This window comes from Neocloeon triangulifer, unplaced genomic scaffold, assembly GCF_031216515.1.
Source record: "Neocloeon triangulifer isolate White Clay Creek 2 clone unplaced genomic scaffold, ASM3121651v1 ptg000017l, whole genome shotgun sequence".
NCBI classification, from domain to species: Eukaryota; Metazoa; Arthropoda; class Insecta; order Ephemeroptera; family Baetidae; genus Neocloeon; species Neocloeon triangulifer.
The window spans coordinates 7786826-7808760 of NW_026775559.1; the positions used below are offsets into that span (position 1 = coordinate 7786826).

Consider the following 21935-nt stretch of genomic DNA (forward strand, 5'->3'; position numbering starts at 1 on the left):
AACTTAAAACAGAAATCCAAAATTTATTTTAAAAGCGACGTATTTTATTTTGGTTAATTTCTTACATATGTAGAAAGATAAGGAATGACAAAATGACATGATCCCTTTTTGGATTGATTATCAATCATTCGCAAACGGCAAAAATCATCAACCCGGCCCGTGCAATTAAAGGCTGAAAATTTGTAAAAATTTACCAAAACTTACAAAACCACCCAGACAAAAAGTAAGATATTAAAAAAACAAACGAAAAATTGCATGGACAAATATTTGCATTGAAACCCAACTTTGCAAATAATATTTCATGTTTCAATCAAAATTTCTCAAAACTTAGGATTTTTTTTCTTTTGTTCAACGTGGTCTGAACAATCATTAGGTGAATAAAATTAATTTGATTGGATCCTTCATACAAACTTAGCCTGAAAGTCGTTCAATAGCATTCAGTTGGCAATTCGCAGACAAAAGACCGTTCCATGGAACATGACAGGCTGTTCAATTTTCCGTTGTCACTATGAGTTAAATGAACGCAGTCACTTCTCTTATTGGCATAGCTGTACCAAAGTGAGCTGTCAATATCTAGTATGGTCTGATCGTGCCAACGATAGTCCATTTGATCCCCAAATCCTTGGTTTTTTGCAGACAACCACCAAATGGACCCTGGGATAAATTTTTAAAGTAAATAAAAATTGTATTCAAATTAGACTTAATTAAAATTATAAAATAGGAAATTCTTAATTGAAATATGCATTTTTAAGGGATTAATGTAACTTCAATATTGCCTCACATTTATCAATATTCCGCCCTGCATTGAAAACCTCTTCAATGTCTTCTTGATTTTTGAGGGTTGCCAAGCGAAGGCCCATATTGTTGCAAGTATCATGGGCCCGGAACCAGTCAAACTATATAAAGAGAAAATGGTCTGTTTAAAAACCGAGAGCAAAAATATGCATTGACTTACAGAAGTATGATGAAAGAAGTATTTTTTGCCATTGGGCAGATTCTGCAAGTTTGCTAAACCTGAAAATTTTATTATCAATATAATATGGCATGCATGGAAATGAAAGTTTTTTTTAATTGTATCAAAAATCAAAATTACACTTACGAGCTCGATCACAATTTGATTTTGTGACCTGGAAATATAATGGTTATTTTTTGAAAAAATCATATGATTAAATTTGGTTTGAACCTTTGTGCGGTTTTCACTGATTGTGAGTTTTGCAATTTCGTCCATCTTTTGAGCAACATCCTTTAAATTATTTTCAACCTGCTCCAATTTTTCAAAAATCTGTGGTGTAAGGAGACACATATTGTCATTAAAATATTCACTAAATGAAAAATCTTTGTATGCTGATGATCTATAGCAAAATTTAATTGTAGATTCTTATACCTGCTTGTGTTCTTTGGTGAGACTTGCCACACTCTTGTGGATTGTTATGTTCAAACTATCCACCATGAGTACCCGATTATCTTTTGCCACCTTCTCATTTTGTGCAAGAGTCTAACAAGAAAAATATGAAAGTAATTAGGGAACGTTTTTAAAAGTTGTCAAAATTTATTGTCAATCATCACGGTGGAGAAACTTGTGCCGTTATGAAAATATCATTATTTTACCTAAAACTATTTGTTCATAAATATATCACCCTTTAACCATCAAAATTAATCTCATTTAAGTTCTATGAATGATAAATTTATCAGCGTTAACCTGTCGGTGGCTTATTTCAATGATTTTGATCAAATCTGTCAACTTCTGATTCGTCATATTGCCTTGGTTCACCAGCTTCTTATTATTTTGCTCCATCTAGAAAGTGATCACAAATTTATTTACAAAATGGTAAAATACAATCAGAATATAGCTGGAATTATTAATTAGAATGTGATTATAATCTAATTTTTTAATATCTAGCTGGATTATATATTTTATGTAGAATGTTTGAAATATATTACTGCTTTCAAGTGTCCTTCCTCAGAGAATCTTTCCAAATCGTTTAACTTCCGTTTTATTTCATGAAAATTTTGAATCCTTTCCTCCTTCTCTTTTTCAGCGAGCTTTTCTTCCTCCAGGACCTGGTATACCATAAATACAAAGCTTAAAGATTTTATTAACGGTATTTTTAATATTTAAATTTCACAGATGATGGTTTATATTTTTCTATGATTTCTTTCAGTTATAATTTATTCATAATTAATCACAATTGACTCTATTGCCATGCTTATTTCAGTTTCACAGAATTGGGGCAAATATGTTTCCTCATGGAGACATATTTGGAACGCTCAAATAAAACTTCACCTGTTCATATACAAGTTTTGCCAACAAGCTCAGTTTCAAATTTTCAGGCTTTTCTGCCAGCGCTGGGTTTAATTCTGTCACCTCCTCCACTGATGTCTGTTGGTTCTTGAAAATGTTTCAAATGAATTGGTAACCAATCTTAACACATGCAAAATTTGGGTTAATTTTAAACTAATAATTTATATTGCGGGACATTTACCTACAGAGATGTCCTTTCCAGCTAATAACATGGTTAGCTCGGGAGGAAATCTCTGTCCCACAATATAAATGATAGTTTATATTTTATTTATACATAATGAGTTATAATTTATAAACTTATATATTAAATAAAGCTAACTTCCAGAAGCATACAATTTTTGTGCTCTCATATTTAAAAAATGCAAATTATTGTTCAATACTTTAAGTGCAGCTAAAATATCATCTGATCTCAAATTTAATGTAAGAGAAGTTAAGTTTATTGCTTGATAAATATACTTTTTTTTAAATATGTGTCTAAAAAAACGCCAGAGAATATTTGATTCATAATAGAATTGACAATATGTTTGAATGTTTTAAAAAAAATTTAAATTGTACGTGTAACTAGCTGACACCCTATATTTTATTGAATTGGGAGAAATGTGAAAATTATTTGGCATGGTCGATTTGAGCGTTTTGTTACCATAGTCGGTGTGTCAATTTGCTGTGTCTCGTTTGCTAAGGTGGAGGCCAGGACTGCCAGGAGGAACAAAAAACATAACAAGCGTCCCATCGTTCTTTCTTTCTTCTTCTGCATCTTTACAATAAATGAACACTTCAAATTCACAAATGACCAACCAGGAAAGATGTGCGCCTTTTATCATTAAGCCAATGATAACTGGGATTTCCAATGAAAATATCTAAGTAGAAAGGTCAGGGTTATGTTGAGGTCAGAAAGGGTAATTTTTAACTCGGACTGTGCCCAGAAGGATAATTATCAGCAATGACAGCCATATTATTGAAGCTTATTTGGAAACTAGCTAAAACATTGTTTTGCCCTCTAAATAAACTTTGCAACTGATATAACAGAGAAAAATAAAATACAAACTCCAATTTACATTAAATGGCTTGTTGTTATTGCAAAAAATTATAAAACATTATTATTATTTATTTATCTTTACAATAAATGAACACTTCAAATTCACAAATGACCAACCAGGAAAGATGTGCGCCTTTTATCATTAAGCCAATGATAACTGGGATTTCCAATGAAAATATCTAAGTAGAAAGGTCAGGGTTATGTTGAGTTCAGAAAGGGTAATTTTTAACTCTGACTGTGCCCAGAAGGATAATTATCAGCAATGACAGCCATATTATTGAATTTTTTAAAAACACACGCACACTAACAATTATCTGAGCATATTATTGAAGCTTATTTGGAAACTAGCCAACCCATTGTTTTGCCCTCTAAATAAACTTTGCAACTGATATAACAGAAAAAAATAAATACAAACTCCAATTGACATTAAATGGCTTGTTGTTATTGCAAAAAATTATAAAACATTATTATTAATATTTGAAAGTTATAAACATTTTAAAATACTTTTTACAAAAGAGTTCAAAACAAAATTGTAACTTTAATAGATAAATTGTAGTTTCTGAAAATTTATTTTCCAAAGTGTTGATAAAATTATTGAAACGACAAAACATAGATGCAGATTGAAATTTAGCTTTTAAATAATACAAAAAACGGTTTAAAAAATTATTATTGTAAAAATCTTTTTCTTTATTAAAAATCTACATAAGCTTACACAGAAATGTACAAAAGTGTTTGGCACACTTGCTAAAAATTATTTATACTAATTACAAAGCCTGTCGATTAAACGCTTTGGTCAGCTTCCTGCTTATTCTTCTTAAGTAAAAATCACACACAGACAAAACTTCAGTTTGTAGCTTTTCCATACAGCTCTCTCAGCACTTACACGTTAGTGACTTCTATTCTTCTTTTCGGGACCGCCCGGACGCAGTTCCGTTTCAGTTCTTGCGAGGGCGCACCGCACTGTCTTCGAAGTCCTCAGGCGAAGTTGAGGGCTGCCAAAAAAATGCTGACGGCGCAGAGCAGGACGCTGTGGGACAGCGACGCCGCCGAACCAACCAAATGTGACGCAGACGTCTCCGTCCCGATGAGCTCAACATGAGGCGATGTTTCGTTCACAGGCGCGTTGTCCTGCTGCGGCCCTTTTTTCTGAGTTCGTCCGTTTTGGAAGTCCTCTAAATTGTGCAACAGAAAAAGGAGAAAAAGTGCGTCACTTATCGAACTAATCACATGCAATTGTGCTTTTGTTAAGTTAAGATTCATGTGAACAAAATTGCAATGTTAAAATCAGAGCAAAGTTATCAATCCAGAAATGAATTTTTTTAATGTATTTTATATTAGTTTACTAAAATTAAAAAAAAAATCATTTTTCTCATAGTGATTTTTTTCTTATTGTAGATTGTAGAGCGCAATGGCCAGCGAAATGCCAAGCTCTTGAAAAAACGCGCACGACAAAAAAGTTATGCAACTTGCACGACGCTCTTCCGTAGCAGGTTGCCTAAAAGCAGCATTCTCTAACCTAAACGCGCTAAAATAAACTAAAACTATAGATAGGTGTTTTAAAGGATCTTCCAATTTGTCTTTATTTATTCCAATCTTTTTAAATTTTACAACTGCATCTTTATTGAATCGTTTTTAGCTTACAAAATTATCACAAAATGATGTTACACTTTAATCAGGTTTATTAAAAACTAAATAAATATACGGTCAACAAGTTTTATCCACAATATTTTTGAGCAGAAGGAAAAAGGAACATGCAAAACTTTGAAAACTGTAGTAGATTGCAGTAGAAAATTTCAAATAGATCCATAACACCTTTTCAATTGAGAGTGAAAGAAAATTTCAGAGTGATAAAGAAAGTTTTGGTCAAAGATGCACAGCCACTAATTGTACGGTTTTTGGACTAGTTGGTTGGTTGGTATATAAGTGCCAAAATTAAAAAGAAGGTTCAGTAATTTGGTGCGTGTAGGAAAATTTGCAGTAGTTGCTTTATCTATTTTTTCTACCATGCTGCTTTCAGTGCTAATTGTGAGCTAAATTTTTGTGCTTTTCAGAAAGTGGAAAGATTAAGGATTTTTTTATGAGAAAAGGGAAATTCAGATACATACAAAAGAAGCCTAAGTTTTACATTGCGTTATGAATAATGTCGAGCTGTTTCTGAAAAATTCAAAATTAAATCTCATGAGTGAAATTAAAAATTAATTAAACAATAAAGGATATGTCTTAAAACATTTATAATGTAAACCTTAGGCCCCTTCATTAAATCATTACACGCTAAAATAGCACTCTGGAAATGCTCGGTTCATCTTGCGAAAAACTCAATAGTAAAAATGGTAATCGTAAGGCATGAAATCACGGGGACCAAAGTGAAAAGGATAATCACCTGCGTCTACAATATCGTCCCCTCCCTGAGGTCCAGGATTCATCAGGGGGTGTTGCCTTTGATTTCCTCCCCTGCCATTCATTGAATTGCATCCAAACCACCAAGGACCAACCGCTCGAGGGAAAGCTGGGTCTGCTGAATCAACCTGAATAAAATAAATTTTAATATTTTCAATATAAATTTTTGGTGCTCTTACAGCAAACGTTCTGTCATTAAATCTGTAGTACTGTCCATTTTTGAAGAAGTATGTGTAGCCATTGGTGTACTGCAATGCCGAGTCAAGATTGTCTGGGATTCCAGCCCAGTTCGAAATCAATTTGGGGTAGTTTGATTTAACAGGAGGCTTTGCCGATGGATCAAATCTGTAGAATTGTGTGTCTGTTGGGGAAATAAATTTTATTTAACAATTGATGTGCTAATTGCGTGATGCTTGCCTTTGAAGAAATAAATTTTTCCATTTCCGCTCCAAACAAAAGCTGCGTCAATGTTGGAAGGAATGCCCTGGAATCCGTCAGTTATCATCTTGGGATAGCCATCGTCCATGGTTTGTCCGGAAAACCGGTAATATTGCGAGCCCTGAAAGAAAATGAGTTAACTATTCAGGTGCCATTCTATTATTGTTTTTTTAATTGCAACGATTCTGAGAAAGCATTAGCGATTGAGACTAATTCAATTATAGTGCGTTGCTTCTCTGCAAAATAACGGATTGGAAAATATGTTGTTTACCTTGAAGAAATACGTTCTGCCGTTTTTGTTGTAAGTAAAGGCAGCGTCAATATTTCCGGGAAGGCCTGCCCATGCTGAAGAAATGGGTTTGGGGTAGCCAACTGCAACTCCGTCTTCAGTGAGCTTCCAGTAGTTATCTCCTAAAATTCAAGAAAAATATTTTACATATTTCCAAAAATTATAAATTTAAAATTTTTAGTTCAGTTGCACTCAATTTGGTATAATTTAAAAATTTTATTGATGAGTTTCATTATTGTATTTTTAATCTTTTTATATCAAGTTTGATCAATATTATGGCACTGACTTTTATTTGAATGATTTTTTTTTATGCTAAAACAAAATTATTTTTAAATATTAAATATAATACCTTTAAATAAGTAGGTGTTGCCTGAGTCGGTGAATATGGCATCAAATTTTACCCCCGTCTTGCAAAGCTCGGGATCGTTGGGCATCGACTTCTCGGGAGTTTCAGTTACTTGAGGTGAATTATTGGAAGGCCGCTTGTTCTTGGTTTTGCCAGTGCCATATAAGCTCTGCAATTAAAAATTTTTTATAACAGAGAGGCTTGTAGGAAATTATAATGAGTAATGAATGGTACCTGGATAGCTTGTATGTCGTCTTCGTGCAGTCTGAAGGATGAGTCATATCCTCTGTAAAAAGGGGCCATCAAGGAGGCTCTGACGTCAGAATGGGACAGTCCCAAGGAGTGTCCGAACTCGTGCGCTGCCACTTGGAATAGATTCGTTCCTAGAAGGTTTTAATGATTTAGCGTAACACGCACTCAGGGCGATAAAAATTAAGCGAACCTCGGTAACTTCTGAAAGTCCACGACTCGGCGTCGTCGAAATGCGCGTCGCCTCCATAAACAGGGAAGTAGGCGTGAGCCAGGGTGCCGCCGGGGCCATCAAAAGGGTCGCCGTCACCATGCTCCCCGCGAGCAAATCTGACGTCAATGTGAACCTGGATTGTTCCAAAAATTTAAATTTCAATTTGAGAATAAAGAAAGAAGCAAGCAGATTTAATACTGAATTGCTTTTTGGAAATATATATTGTAAGATTCTCTCTTTTTGTGATATAAAATGATTGTAGGTAGAAATGGTAGCTCGTCTGCCTCTGTTGCAATCATTATTAATAATGATAAATTGGTTTTATTACAACTATGATTTGTATATCAATTTATAATTATATTTAATGATAGAAACCGTAAAATGCAGAAAATAAAAAATCGCTCATCAAAATAGAAATTAATTGTAAATTTTAATTAACAATTTCAATAAAAACAATTATCTTACTAAAATTTAATAATAAAAGAATAATTTTATAATATTGTTTATAGTTGGAATTAATGTAAAATACATATTTAAAAAAAAATATATATATATATATTTTATTTATCTTTTTTACCTGTCCTGTTGCTTTTGGGGTGAAAGTGAGATCGGTGTACTCGGACCAGACATTAAAAGCTCTGGCCAACTCGGCGTCAACTTCGGAACGCTTCACGTTTCTGGGGTAAGAAGAAATTCTGTAGGTAAGGGCCTTGACTCTCCACCTGCTTCCTAATAACAAAAAGAATGGAAAAAATCAGACCCACGGTAAATGAAAACGTGATGAAAACACAAAACAATTATCCCTCTAGTGGCTCTTTTCTCCACCAAACTCGTCAACTTTTCGGTAGATGGGGTGGCGAGTTAGGGGTAGAAATTTTTAGCAGGGAGAGAGAAAAAAACGAGAGCTTTTGCCAGAGAAATCAGAAAACAACCCGAAGCAATAAAAGGCGCGTGTGTGAGCCGAGCTTTGCCCCCCTCGCTCCGAATTACTAGGATTGATATATTGGGATTGGGGATGGGGGTGGCTGCAATTGCCAATAATGGAAATGAAAATGGGTGCTGCATCATTACTCGGCTTGCAAGCGCTTCCCAACTGTCGCTCCTTTGCAAGGCAGCAAAACAACAAGCACACTGCATGAAAAGACATTGTGATGATTCCAGAGAGCGTTCAATGCATTTTATTTCATTTATGATGCTCACGTCTCACGTCGAACTTCATTTTTAGATGAAAACGGGAAAAAAGGCACTTGTGTAGAAAAACGCAAATAAATAAATTTCAGGAGGGAAAAAGTTTATAGTTTTGATATTTAGGGAAGAAATTTTTTTATATAGAAATAGAATTTTTTTTTGATTCGGGATAATTTTTTGCACACAGAAATTTATTTATATAATGAAACCGCGTCAGTAATAGTAACTTCCTTGCACATTAATGTAACGACCCCAGGCGATTTCAAAAGAGTTGTGAGTACAATTTTCGAAATCGCTCTGGCCGCATGATTATATAATTTTATTTTTATGTCCCGTAATCCCTTTGGTCACGAGAGATGAGCATTTCATTCGGTTCTCGTCGCAAAGGCGAAATTCAACAACGCGCACAATGTCCCTGATGTGGTTGTGTGTGCCGCTTGAGCGCCTGGCTGCTGGGCAGGGTTTTGTGTCGGGCCGGAAGCTAAATGTGGCACCGCTGCTCCCAGCCTTTGTGACATTGCCATTGCCGTGAAATTCAAATTTGCAAACATCTCATCATAATTTGTATACTGTGCGAAATATCTCATAAATATACGGTCAACGCATCTGACGTAAAAAAAAATAATAATAATAATGATTATAATATATCCAATATTATAATTGCATATTAAGCCATTTTAATTATAGCCCATTGCATTAAACTAAATTACTTTATAATCGATCATTGTTTTGTAATTTTTTAACATTGCGTTTTAAATTCAATAAATTCGTATAAGTATTAAAAATTAACTAACCCTGCAATGCGTATCTTCTTCTCCTCGCTCTGCTACCAGTGCCCACTTTGTCTTTGACACCACACCTGGGTGTGCTCATCAGCGCCTTCGTATCTGCATCCAGCTCACCTGCAATCGAAATTATTTTTTATTAAGTAAAGCCCACATAAGTTACTTCTAAAACTTGCCTGTAACGTTGATTTGTGCGAATGACTGGAAATCTTTTATCGCGTTGACCATGGCATCTTCTGTAATCAGGTTTCCGGCACCTGGATTTTTGAGGTTTGCACTGAGGTAGCCAAATTGACTCAAATACATCTGGAAGCAAATTGAAACAAACATATATTTAGTGGTTTAATAAGATTTTTTTAAAAGTTTTATATGAAGCTAATAATGAACCGTTTTAAGACTTTTATAGAACATACAAAACATTATTTTTTTCAGTTTTATTTTCTTATAAACGTGATTATTTCAATTATGCCTCACAAATCATGAAATAAACAAATACTTCATTCCAAACCAAATAAATCGTGAAAAATTTCCCTCTCTCACTGGTTGCATTTTAAATGTTTTAGTCAGAAATTAATTATTGCTATATGAATTTCAAATAAATATAATTAAAATGATTTTTTCCCAATGAAATGAATAATTGATCTCAGGATACAACTATTTACTTGGTATTTAATGCCGTCATGAAATACAATAGGAATTAAACCTCGTCGCGTGCTAAACTGCGATGAATGTTAATCAACAGAGCGCAAGGAATCTCATTTGCGTAATTGCACGGTGTTGTGCGAGAGCGTGTTTTCTTATTCTTTTTATTTATTCAGTGGCCAAGGTGCGATGATGATGAGCATTCTCATCTCCTGCTTAATAAGGCATCTAGGAAACACACACTCAGACCATCAGACGGTGCGCGCGGCAGATAAGATAAAGGAAGGGCACTCCCTTGAGCATTATTTGTACACAGCATACACGCTCATCTACGACACGAAAAGGCAAACAATAAATCAGGTAGTTCTGGATTAAGATCACTCTCTCGTTTGTGACTTAAAGTTTCGTCAAAGTTTACTCTGCTGGGCTTGGAGAGATGAATCAAAAGTGGATCATCCGGAAACACAAATATTTTTATTTATATAAAATAAAATGTTTAAAGTACAGCGAGGAAAATGCTTGATTTGAAATTTCCAGATTCGTTTTCCTCCTGCAGAATTATTTCCTGCAGTGTTTTGCAATGATGTGATTTTAAAGTGAAAATAAATTATACATATTTTCTGCGTCGATTGCCAGAGTGAACTGAACACAATGCAAGAAGCTGGTATTTTCCTTGCAATTGGCCGGTCTTACAGGATAAAGTTATATAATTTTCTAGATAATTTTCCTCCTTCAATAAATATTTTTATCCCCCTGCTGAAAATCATAAAATAGCTGTTTCAATGCGTATCATGACGCAGTTGTTGCGGAGGGCAATAATAAAATTCACGGCGTGACATAAAATAAATTCTTTGCCAAAAAAAGATGCTAAAAGCGGTTTCTTCACTTCCAGCAAGTTTATTGATTATGTATACGTTCATTGTCTCTATACACTTTTTTTACTCTTGAATTTTCCATTACACTCACGCTCCATCGGCAGCAACGCATTCTTATCTGATTTCTGTGCGTGGCGTGAATAAAACGCATGTAAAAAAATTCGGCGGCCGTAACCATTTACTCGCGAGTCAAAAATAATTCAAGCTCGTATTTTTCCCAATTAGCCATTGTTTGACTCATCATTACCGGCGGGTTGAGTTGTTTTTAAACGAACAATTAAAGAGGAAATACTTTGAATCGAAAGGGAATCACGCAGAAAGAAAAACAAGCGCATGAACGTGCGCATTAATTTACATTCCAAATCAGATCTAATCGCACGCGCCGGTCGATTGGCTAATTCAGCAACACAAGACGGAGTCGCTGCACCTCTCCATTGTTAACATACTGATGAAGAGTGAGCACGGAAGTTTTTAATATTTTGCTAATGATCCGATCACAAACAAAAGTAAATGATACACTCACATTTTGAAATAAACCATATACAAATTGAATGCGAGGAAAAATATAAAGTTATAAGTAATTTACACTTGAAATTTTTTCTATAAGATTTGAAATTTCATTTCCATTTTACACGTTCTTGAAAAAATGAAAATCTAATAGAAGATTACGAGAAAAGTTATGCTAATTAAATTGGTCAATATTAAGTAAAAAAAGATCGTGCATTTTTTGTTCCGACCAATTAAATAATTAATATAATAATATATAATATTAATATAATAATTAAATTAATAACAAAACTTTGAAAATTTCTAGTCTTTAATTTAATATTTTTATAATTCAAAATACTGTATATCTCAAGGTGGCCAAGTAAACCAAATAAGAAATTTGCTAAATCTACATTTTCTCAAATAAAAAGTGAAAAATGTTGTGTGTTTTTCTTCATTTCCTTAATTTCTGCAAAATAATAATTCTATAAAAAAAGTTAAAAACCTTGAAAAATAATAGCTTTTTGTAAAAAAAGTCAATTTTACATTTAACAATTGGCTTGGTGCACACAGCATCAGTGTTCAAAAAAGATAAACATTGCTTTGGTGTGTGTTTTCAACCGTCACGCAGCATTACTCATCACCTTTTCTCTATACCAGACTTCCAAAGTTGTTGTGTCCTTTCCGCCAGCAAATTATCTCGATATGCTCTCCTTTATATAATTCCGTGATGCGGGAAGTGGTCAGAGATGATTCATCTCATCGCCGCAGCATGAATAAGAAAATCGGCTCGCGAGAGAAGCGGAGGCGTTTTGATATTGAGAGCAAAAAACTGTGCTACCAAAATGATATCATAGCGTCAAGATGATTCACGCGACGCTGTGTGTATCTTGCACATATGCGCGGCCAGCAGGCAAAACAGAAAGAAAGGAAAAAAGACGAGAGAGGTATATTTATATATTGGCAGCAACGAGAGAGGTTACGTCTGGTTATAAGGTTAAAGCACTTTAATCCGTACGTGTGTGCCTTGTTTTACAATCGTTCGCTCCCTTGCGGATCGAAAGAGAAAAAATTTATTAATTTATGTTTGCTTTTAAAATTCACAACGCGAATTGCGTCTCTCAATGCGTTTCCTTTTGGCCATCTGCTGACTGCCAAACTGCCGCCCCGGGCTGTGCAAGTCTATGCGATTTTCATCATCTGCGCGCGCGAAAGAGTGACATTGAATTAAAAATCAGCCGCCGTTCTGGTCTTTTATCACCCATTCTCTAGGAATGCTTAATCGGAATTGCTAATTGAAATGTGCCCGGCTTGGTGTTGTTTCCTTTTTATTTATATAGACTTCCTACTTGTTAAAAATGTTACAAGCTTTTTGAAATTGCAATTTCAAAAGCAAACACAGCTGCGTGTAAAACGTGTTTGTAATTTATTTCAAAATTAAGGCTCTGCAGACTTCAGTTTGATTACTGAGAGCTCTTAAAGGGATATATAGGACAGTCAACACACCACAAAATTACTACATGAAGCTATAATTTCTAGAAAAGGTTGCATTAGCAAGGGAACAAATGAAATTTTTTAATTAAAATTAAATAAGTTAACAACTGTTTAAAAATGTTTTTCTCTGTAAAAGCATCAAGAGCCAGTTTGATGAAATATATTCATTTCTTTATTAAATTTTGCTTTTTGATATTGATACAATTATGACTCTATCACCCAAAAAGCATATCATTTTAATGTCAATAGATCAGCAACCTCCTATGGGCAAAATTATTAGATAAGAAAAGGAAAGTTTTTATTGAAAAAAAAGTATGATTAAAAAGCAGCACAATTTTAGAGAAAAACAAATTAGATCAATAAAAATTAAAATAGAAAATTAATAATATTTGAATTGGTTTGCATAAATATTTGTTTCCTTTGAAATTGAATGTAATTTGTTGAATAAATTACATGGATTTTTTATATTAACAATAACAAATAACTATACTTTGTGCAAAATTCTGCACATGTGTGAACACGACCTTTCGCCGAGAGAATAACTTAAGACTATGCTAAATTCAAAGTTCCTTCCTAGTCTTACGAGATAAAATCAGCGCGCCGTTTTTCGCCCATTGTGTTGGCGTGCGCGCGAATTTTGCACAATTAGGCGACGATTAAAGCTGTCGACCACTTTCGCGGTGTGTACACCATGCTTTGGAGGGGTCGAATTAATTAATTAGATGCGAAAACGAGCGTGGAGTGTGTATATGTTACATCGCTGCCGGTCAAGTGGCCTTCCCTGAAGTACGCAGAAGGTCAAGATAAAAGAGTGAAGCGCAGCAACGCGCCTTTGGAATTACAATTAAACTGTGCTGCCGCATCAGCGAGCATTGCTCACTCATCTCTTCGCCGTGGTTTTATTTCCTTTGCACTGCATTCGAACGACGAGCACGTTGCAGGTGAGAATAAAAAAGTAAACAAACATTCGATTCCTCAATCTCGCACGTTTTGTGCCAGAATGTTGCCTCCTTCGACTCATTATTGTAATTCAAGGAAGTAAAAATTTAGATTTAAAATTTGACTTGGCAAGTACAACTTTATTTATTCAAAAAATAACTTGGATTTTTGTTTGATATGTTCTATTTTCTTTTGTTAAAGATTGTATTTAACACAAAAAATGAAAAAAAAAGATTACGAAAAATAAAAGACATTAAAATATTCAAAAAAAGAGGTGAGAAAAGCTTCAATATCTTAAGATTTCAATTTCTTCAGGTTGATTTAACTTGTATTTTTTTTTTAATACAACAATTCTACTTTCAATTAATTTTTATAACAAAAAGTAGATGATATTTTATTTTTGTGTTCATTTTATATATATTAAAAAATGTAAAACATTTTAAATAATAATTATAATAATAATAAAAAAAAATTAAATAATAAATGAAACTAATATGAATACTTCAACTCTTGTAAACTATAAATTTGAATAGTATTAAACTTTCTGTTTTAATATTTTTTTTTTAAACTTGTTTATATAAAAAATGTACATAATTTTGAGCAATATGCTTTAGTAGTTTATTAATGAAAAAGAGCAGCTGTATCAATTTTCAAAAATTTCAATGGGATGAAAATTTACTCAAGGATATTTAGATTTTTTTAATTTTGGAATGATTTTTCTAACCAGCTTTTACGATTTTTCCGCAGTTGCCAGCGAGTCGACCATGCCAGTCCATCCTAAAATGACACGCTATTGCTCTTTCACCATGACACATTTTTCAATAAAATATGTGTCAAGCTCCCATTGCCACCCAAATCTCATCCTGCTCTCACTCCAAATCTCAAATTATAACTTATGCAAATCCACCCACTAAGTCATTTTAGCCATTATTAATAAAATGACTCACTCTCGCTTCTGAGAACAGACAATAAATTTTTAAGACTTTCCTGGAACGATCAACCGAAATAAACATTTCTTGCTATGGAAGAATTGGCTGAGCGGCGAGGGCAATTAAAAAGTCGACGACCCTTTCTGCGTCTCGTGCTATGGGTCCCAATTGGCCGCATATGTGAGAAACTCACAACTTTGAAGGGCACATACGCACATTTTTCTCATTTGCTTTTTTGCCCCTCGATTGATACATTTTACAAGCATATGTTCGCAAAGGAAGCTGCAATGCCGAGCACGCACACTTGTTGCGTTTCATTTATAAATTGCGCTGGCAATAAATTAATTATTTCTATATTTCTTAGAGAAGAAAACAAGCCCCCTGTTTACAATTTGTTTCGATTGTAAACGCGCAGTTTCTTTAAATAAAAACGTCACGAGAGACGAACTATGCGAATTTTATCTCTCGTCATGAAGTGCTAATTGGAAAAATGGAGCAAGTTGCGTTATCCGGGGCGCCTCCCTTCGTTCTCTATTTTTTCACAGTGACACAAAATTTTGCTCAACGACCGAGTGCTATCCTGATTTATCATAAGCCATTGGACTTAGGAAAAATATAAAAATTATCTCTTGCACCAATATAGTTCATTTTATCATGTGAATCGATAACCAGAGGCAGCTATGTCGAATTGTGGTGGGAGGAATAAGATAAGACACGTGCAATTCGCATTAGCTAAAAAAACTCTTGAATGGAAAGAGATTAATTTCTTAACTCCTTTTTGGCCAAAAAGTCAAACAACTCATTGAGGTCAAAGCAAAACCAGATTGAAATTTGACGAATATTTTAATATTTTGGAAATTCCCACTGGCCTATCAGGGAAGGTTTGTGTATTACTGTCATTTTATTTCCCAAAACAGATAAAATAGTTATCAAAGTTTTGAGATGACAAATAGATCATTAAATTTTCGCTGCATTACAAGATTTACCTTTGAATGCTTAATTTAAATTATAAAAAAATTTTGATGGCGAAAATTTAATTCTTAAAAACAAGTTTTAAGTTACTGATCAAACCAATCCAGAAATAACGATTTGAAAAAATGATTTTTGTTTCGATTTTGGACTCACCATGGCTTGGGGGTCGGTGCTGACATCAGTAATGGGTGCTGCGTTGGCCCGGCAGGTGAGAAGGGCCAGGCAGGCCGCGCATGGCAGCAGGAAAAGCGAGCTGGTCAGCATCCCTGCAGGTCGAATGGTGGTCAGAGGGCCGAGAGAGCTGAGTGCAGACCGTTCACCATCGACCGAGTCACTGCCGCGAGACCACCTGTTTCGCACTCATATAACTCTCGCAGCAGCGCGACCGCCAGAGAGACCAGCAGCGGTGGAGGCGCTTTTGGCTCGCGGTAGGGGAAACGATCACGGTTTGGTGCTCGTTCGACACACAGAGCCAAGATCGCGTCATCGTTTCATCACGCCGAGCGCATCTCTTTGCAAGCAAAACCTTGTCCCGCGCTTTATCAGCCGCTCATATGAATCAAATAAATTTCTTGTCATTTTGCTTCAGTTCAAACAAGTTCAAACCCATAAAGGCCAAAATTACAAGAAATCAATTTTTAATGTATTCGTGATGAGTGATAAGTATTAATGGAGAGGAGGTTTAATCTTTTTTTCATATTATTAATGTAGTTTTAATTTTTATTTCAACTCTTAAATTAATTTTAATTAAAAAAAACATATTGTTTAATTTCTTTGGTATAATTTTTACAACATTTAAATAAATAATAAACTATTTTTTATTATTAGTTTTGATCGTATATTACTTTTAAAAAGAAACAGTTTAGCCAGAGAAGTCCTTTGGAGATAGATAACCATTTTAAGAGAAGTTATCTCACAAAGAGAATTGATATCCCTATTAAATTTTGAAAGTATGAGTATATTAAAAAATCATATAAGAGGATATTAGAGTTTTCTTGTTGGCATAATTATATCTGCTTTTTCAAAATATTGATTTTTCTCACTTATATTCTCTATGAATGAAATTTTACGTTTCAAGATTCAGAGAGAAATTAAAAAATTGTTATTAAGCGCCATTAAATTTCATGAGTAAATTTAAAAATCAATCATCGCAATATCATTATAGCGTTGACATTACCATTTTTTTCTCAAACAATTTTAACCTCACGGCTCATTTGCCAAGACAACTGATTAATTCACGTGTTGATTGGCTCTGATCGTTATCATATTGAGCATATATAATTGAGAAGTGCAATTGCGCGCGCGGTTAATTTGTATGGGACATGAGGAGCTCATATGTTTAATCCACGGCCTAAGCATATCCACACCGTGCTGAAATACGCGGCAGTGACATTGAATTTTTTATTGGCCAATAATCACAAATGTCGACACAATAGGCTGCGACCGAGCGGCTGGCGGAGTCTTCGCTCAAATAAATTATCACGAAGGCTTGATTATAAATTCATATTTTGCAGGAAAAGCGGCATTTGTCGGTTCAATGGCACGTTCTGATGCAGAAATCAGCTGACGATCTGGCCTTTGGCAAATCTGCATAAATTGAATTTGATGTCAATTAACTTTTTGAATCACAGAGGCGTAGGAATTTCACGCTCTACTGCACCTGTCCGCGGAATTTCACGCGCCCTTTTATTCATGACTAAAAAAATCCCTTTCATCATCAACACAATGTGCAGCAGAAGCTAAAAAAACATAAGTGAAAACATATAGGGGGATTTTTTGCTGGCGGCGCAACTCGAGACTCTCCCCCTTTTGATCCCTCTCACCCCCTGTATGATAAAGCCTTGGATGAAACTTTATACATAAAAAACGACGGCTCAATTAAACAACCATTTTGATGTGGCACAAAATGCCTGTGATGAAAAAAAACTGAATAGACATGAATGAGCGAAAACATGCACGCGCGCCCCGTATTAGCTGCTCTTTTTTACTTCATTTTTTTTATCGGCAACCTGCGCGTGATTCATATTTTTTGTTCCCAGAGTAAATAAAGCTGAGCACCTTTTGCTCGCGGCAATAAATTTCGAGCAGGATAAAAAAAGCTGCTGGGAATTAACGCTATTTGTCTCATGCTATACTTTTTGAGAGATGAGTCACACGTGTTTTTCCTGCTGCATACCGTTGTTAGCAACGCAGACTTCATTCATTTCATTAATTACGTGTCACGCTCAAGAGGAAAATACACGCGCGACTCTTCTCATTAAGTGTGAACTCGGAATAATAATTAGAAGCCTAATTGCAAGTCGCACTTATGCTGCTTTTTGCCAGGAAATTTTTCAAAGCATCCACCGCTTCCTCGTTCATTTATTTTTAACTTCCCGCCGTGCACAAATTTGCATTTTGATGCCGCGATGCTTTACTTGCATCAAAACAAGTGCGCTTGTGTTTGATTAACCTTGTCGGCTCCCATTTACGAGAACGAGTAATGTGCGTTGTTTCGCAAAGAATTGGAAAAACAATGGTGATCGGCACTGTCTGATAAAATCAATGATTAAATCTAATTTGCATTTCAATTTACTTAATAATTGAGCACGTGATTTTTCTCAATTTCGTTTTTCAATTATAATTTCTCTAATAATTGCAAAATGAATTACAAGTAAATGAGTAAATCAATAATTTTTCTCTGTAATTGTTGACTTTTTCTTTCAAAGAATTATGATGAAAAACGTAATTGACTTTTGTATAATTTTCTCTATAATTGTTTATCTTTGAATTTGAGGTTTTTTTATTGACAAGTTGCATATTATAGACGGTGGTATAAAAAAATCTTACTACTACAATTTTTATATTTAAAATAAAAATAAATTATTCACAATGTTAATTTGGTGTCTCTTCGAGTTATCTTAGCGCACCTATTTTGCAGGCATCAAAACAGAACGCTGCTATATGAGATTATTGGATGATTCACTGCATTTCCCGGAAAACAGTTGTGAGGAGAGAAAAAATGCTTCATGTCAGTTGTGAGAGATTTCAACCCCCAGTGGATTTCTAGCCTGATGGGCATAATAGTGAGATGTTGATCAGCAGAGTATAATATTTTCTCTCTACAAAAATGGGGGTGGACAAATGCTGACCGCCGGAGAGGGGTTGAGAGACTTTATTTGTTATGAAAAGTCTTTGTTATTTACTTCAAGGTGTTTTGCATTAGTGAGAAAAAGTGATGAAAATGAAGTTTTTAAACGGAGGAGAAGATGTGTTGATACGTTCATATTTATATGTAATGAAAATATTTATTTTAACAATGAAAAGAGACTACGATATTGAGACGCTATAGTATATTTTAAAATAAGGTGTGCCACTGAATGTGAGTTGATTTCCTCAATTTCAGAGACTGCTTTTAGATAATAATATTAAATATTTACAATTCTTTTTGTCCCAGGAAAATTAATTAAATTATTATAACAACGTAATCTGAATATAAATCGTGATAAAAAAAACTCATATAGTTTGCCTTGCAGACTTTCAACAAAACAGGTTAAATTAATTTCTTGGACTATCAAATTATTCATTGCATTTACTACATTTAAAGTTGTGCCCCTTCAAGAGCTTATTTCTTTTTTATATTCACCTATCCAAATTGTAGTTGCTGCACCTCAAGATCCACCACCATCAAGAGCTATATTAACAAACGGACGCGAAATCCGAGCCGTAAAAGAAGCATTATAGCAAATCAAAACCCCTAAGTATCCGCTGGAAATGCAGAAGAGGAGCATGAAATTGTGGCCGTCGACCGTTTTTTTTCTTTCTTTTTATTATCATCAAGTATATATGGCACACGTGAGCGGTGGACAAAAAAGAAACGTGTGTCCCGATCCAACACATAAAAACGGCATCTGCTTTTTTCTAGTAGCACTGCAGCACCTTTCCCTAAATAAGCAAATGTCCCCGTGAAAAATGACCGCGCCGCACAATGCCATAAGCGCGTGCGGCACAATATCAATGAATACGCAGGGGACAGCAGCAGTTTTATTATTATCATCATTGTGGACACCGAGAGAGCGCACGACCGATAAAAAATCTGCGTCACTTCCCCGCTTTTTAACATCTTTTTAAAGGGAGGCTGCAAATTTGCCTTTGTCCGGCACGCTCCCTAATTTTTTTTTCCAACGTCCCTCTGCCATTCATCTTCATAATATGTAGATGCCCTGTGTGTATTTTTCTATTTTGTCGCTCGCCCTCCTCTGATATGCATCGATCGCGCAGGTATATACAAAAGATTTTTTATACGGAAGCGTGCGGCGGATAAATATTTGACTTCTGGTTTGCGCCAAATCGTGTTATATTCGAATATCGTTTCATATACATAGATTTGAGCTGTCAGAGAGATGATAATCTGGAGACTTGCGGCATTTTCTTGGGGAGCAGATTGAGTCTGAAAATTCAACGGAGAGGAAGCATAAAAATTATTTTAAAGGATTGGTACAAGCCGATTTTCTTTCCTCGGCGACTTCAATGACTGAAAGGAAAAAAAAACAGTTTGAACGATAGGTTTTCCTCAACATAAAAATTGGCAATGGGTTATTTTGAAGGAAACTTTTTCAGTTTCCACTGACAATGAATGAACAGTGACAATTTTGATCTTATCGCTTTCTCGAAAAACCAAAAAATTAAGTCATTTCCTCGCACATTGTTTGAATCATTTTTGCTAAATTTGATGACCGCAAGCGGGAAACGAACCGTTGACTAAAGACAATGGGTTTATCAAGGTCGGTGCGCTTTATTCAATTTCCCCACGCGCGTGAATCGCTCAATTTTATTGCTAATTAATTTATAGCTTTCAGTTCTAGGAATGTTTTCTTTGTCACTTCTGTCTCATTTTGGGGGCCTGAAGATGAATAAATTAATTTTTGAGTGCAAAAGATTTCTCGGAAAAAATATCTAACAATTTTGATAACCTGGATTTTATTTTTATATTAAAATGGCTGTTCATAGGTTAATAATTTGATTAATGTATTGAACATGCTTTTCAAAGAAAATATTTTGGTGATGAGATCAAATAATACGGTTTCTCGTCATAAAAAGAAACTGAAATATGATGAGAAAATATGGAGGTTTTATTATCTTGAATTTTATCTTCACATTATTTTATTTTTTTCTGACGAATAGGTGAAAATCTATGTAAAATATCTTGATGACAATGGTTTTTTAGTTTTTATAAACCAAAATTTTTAGAGTCATTTCTACAACATTTACGGTAGATAATTTTATTATTAACAAAAATAAAAATTAATTTTTCAATATTAAACATTAAATTTCTCTGCATATTAAAAAAAGGAAAACACTTGAAAAATATAATTTCTTCAAAAATATAATGCCATAAATTAGGAATAGGTTTATGAAATTTTAGTGAAAAGCACCACAAGAGCAACCTTGAAACTATAAAATAATATTCAAGAAAGGGGAAGTGTCTTGTGTGAGTGAAAAAATCTTATAAGAATATGCGTGGAAAATTGAATCCTGGTTGAAAGGGTGAAGCCTTTCTTTGCAAAGGAGCCATAAATCCCTTGCCAAGGTTGAGAGATTCTTTCTCCCGTGCCGAAAATTTACCTGGGAGGTTCTCAAAAATTGACAGGATCGCCTCTTGAGAAAAGAGAAACACGGCAGGTAGAGAGCTGCGATTCAAAACACATTCTGCAACGCATTAGCGATGCTCCCACCCTTGGAAATGGGCTAAAAACATCCCCTTTCTCGGCAGGCCTTCTTTTTGTGCTGTTTTTCCAGCAGCAGGTATAAAAAACCCTTTTCAATATCGATAGTAATCCGCGTTCGTTTCTCAGAACGTGAAATACATATTTACGGCTGGCATGTTTTTGTAAAAAAGAGAAGGAAGCTGCTGGGCGAAAAATCCTTTAAACTGCAGTGGTGGGTATAAAAAACATCTGTCCGTGGGACACAAAGCGCGTCCCTTTTGTGGTCTGCGTGCGTGGACAGGCGCCTTTTTTCCTCCTGCACTTTTTCTCAATAAATGCTCGCGCGCGCGGGGGCTGCATTCGCTGATAGATATTTTCAACTGCCAAAAAAGTATCGCAGAGGCCTGTTTACCTCGTTGCTCCGTGCCGGCCCTTTGCTTCACCACCCACCCACCACCTTTCCACCCCCAACGCCGAACGCACCCTCTCTCTCAAATCAATTGAATTCTCGACAAAAAAAAACACATTCTCACTGCAACACATTATTTGCTCTCTCATAAAATGCTTCACATTAAGTAATTTTTTTTAATTCAATTAAGATCATATTCATTTCAGTTGAGCCAACAAATATTTGCTGATCCCAGCCGTTTGTTGAAAAATAATTTAA

General features: G+C 34.8%; 2 protein-coding genes across 3 annotated transcripts; both read right to left on the minus strand.

Annotated features, from left to right (window-relative positions):
- Positions 1–22: 22 nt before the first annotated feature.
- LOC132203175 (uncharacterized) lies at positions 23–3107 on the minus strand. The gene is made up of 10 exons (XM_059630745.1): positions 2943–3107; positions 2285–2389; positions 1942–2061; positions 1700–1795; positions 1385–1495; positions 1184–1282; positions 1100–1127; positions 956–1014; positions 782–896; positions 23–654 (listed from the first exon to the last, which is right to left on the minus strand). Exons 1-10 carry the CDS (start codon positions 3054–3056, stop codon positions 428–430), a joined length of 1074 nt encoding a protein of 357 aa, XP_059486728.1. The 5' UTR covers positions 3057–3107; the 3' UTR covers positions 23–427.
- A 905-nt stretch (positions 3108–4012) lies between these two features.
- LOC132203501 (matrix metalloproteinase-14) lies at positions 4013–15950 on the minus strand. 2 transcript variants are annotated; one of them, XM_059631315.1, is made up of 12 exons: positions 15735–15950; positions 9421–9550; positions 9254–9361; positions 7849–8000; positions 7251–7404; positions 7043–7191; positions 6812–6977; positions 6445–6584; positions 6153–6294; positions 5915–6096; positions 5719–5863; positions 4013–4510 (listed from the first exon to the last, which is right to left on the minus strand). In XM_059631315.1, exons 1-12 carry the CDS (start codon positions 15843–15845, stop codon positions 4314–4316), a joined length of 1776 nt encoding a protein of 591 aa, XP_059487298.1. In that variant the 5' UTR covers positions 15846–15950; the 3' UTR covers positions 4013–4313. The 2 variants fall into 2 exon arrangements, with proteins under 2 accessions (XP_059487298.1, XP_059487299.1); XM_059631316.1 differs by lacking the exon at positions 4013–4510 and adding an exon at positions 4558–5492.
- Positions 15951–21935: the final 5985 nt, after the last annotated feature.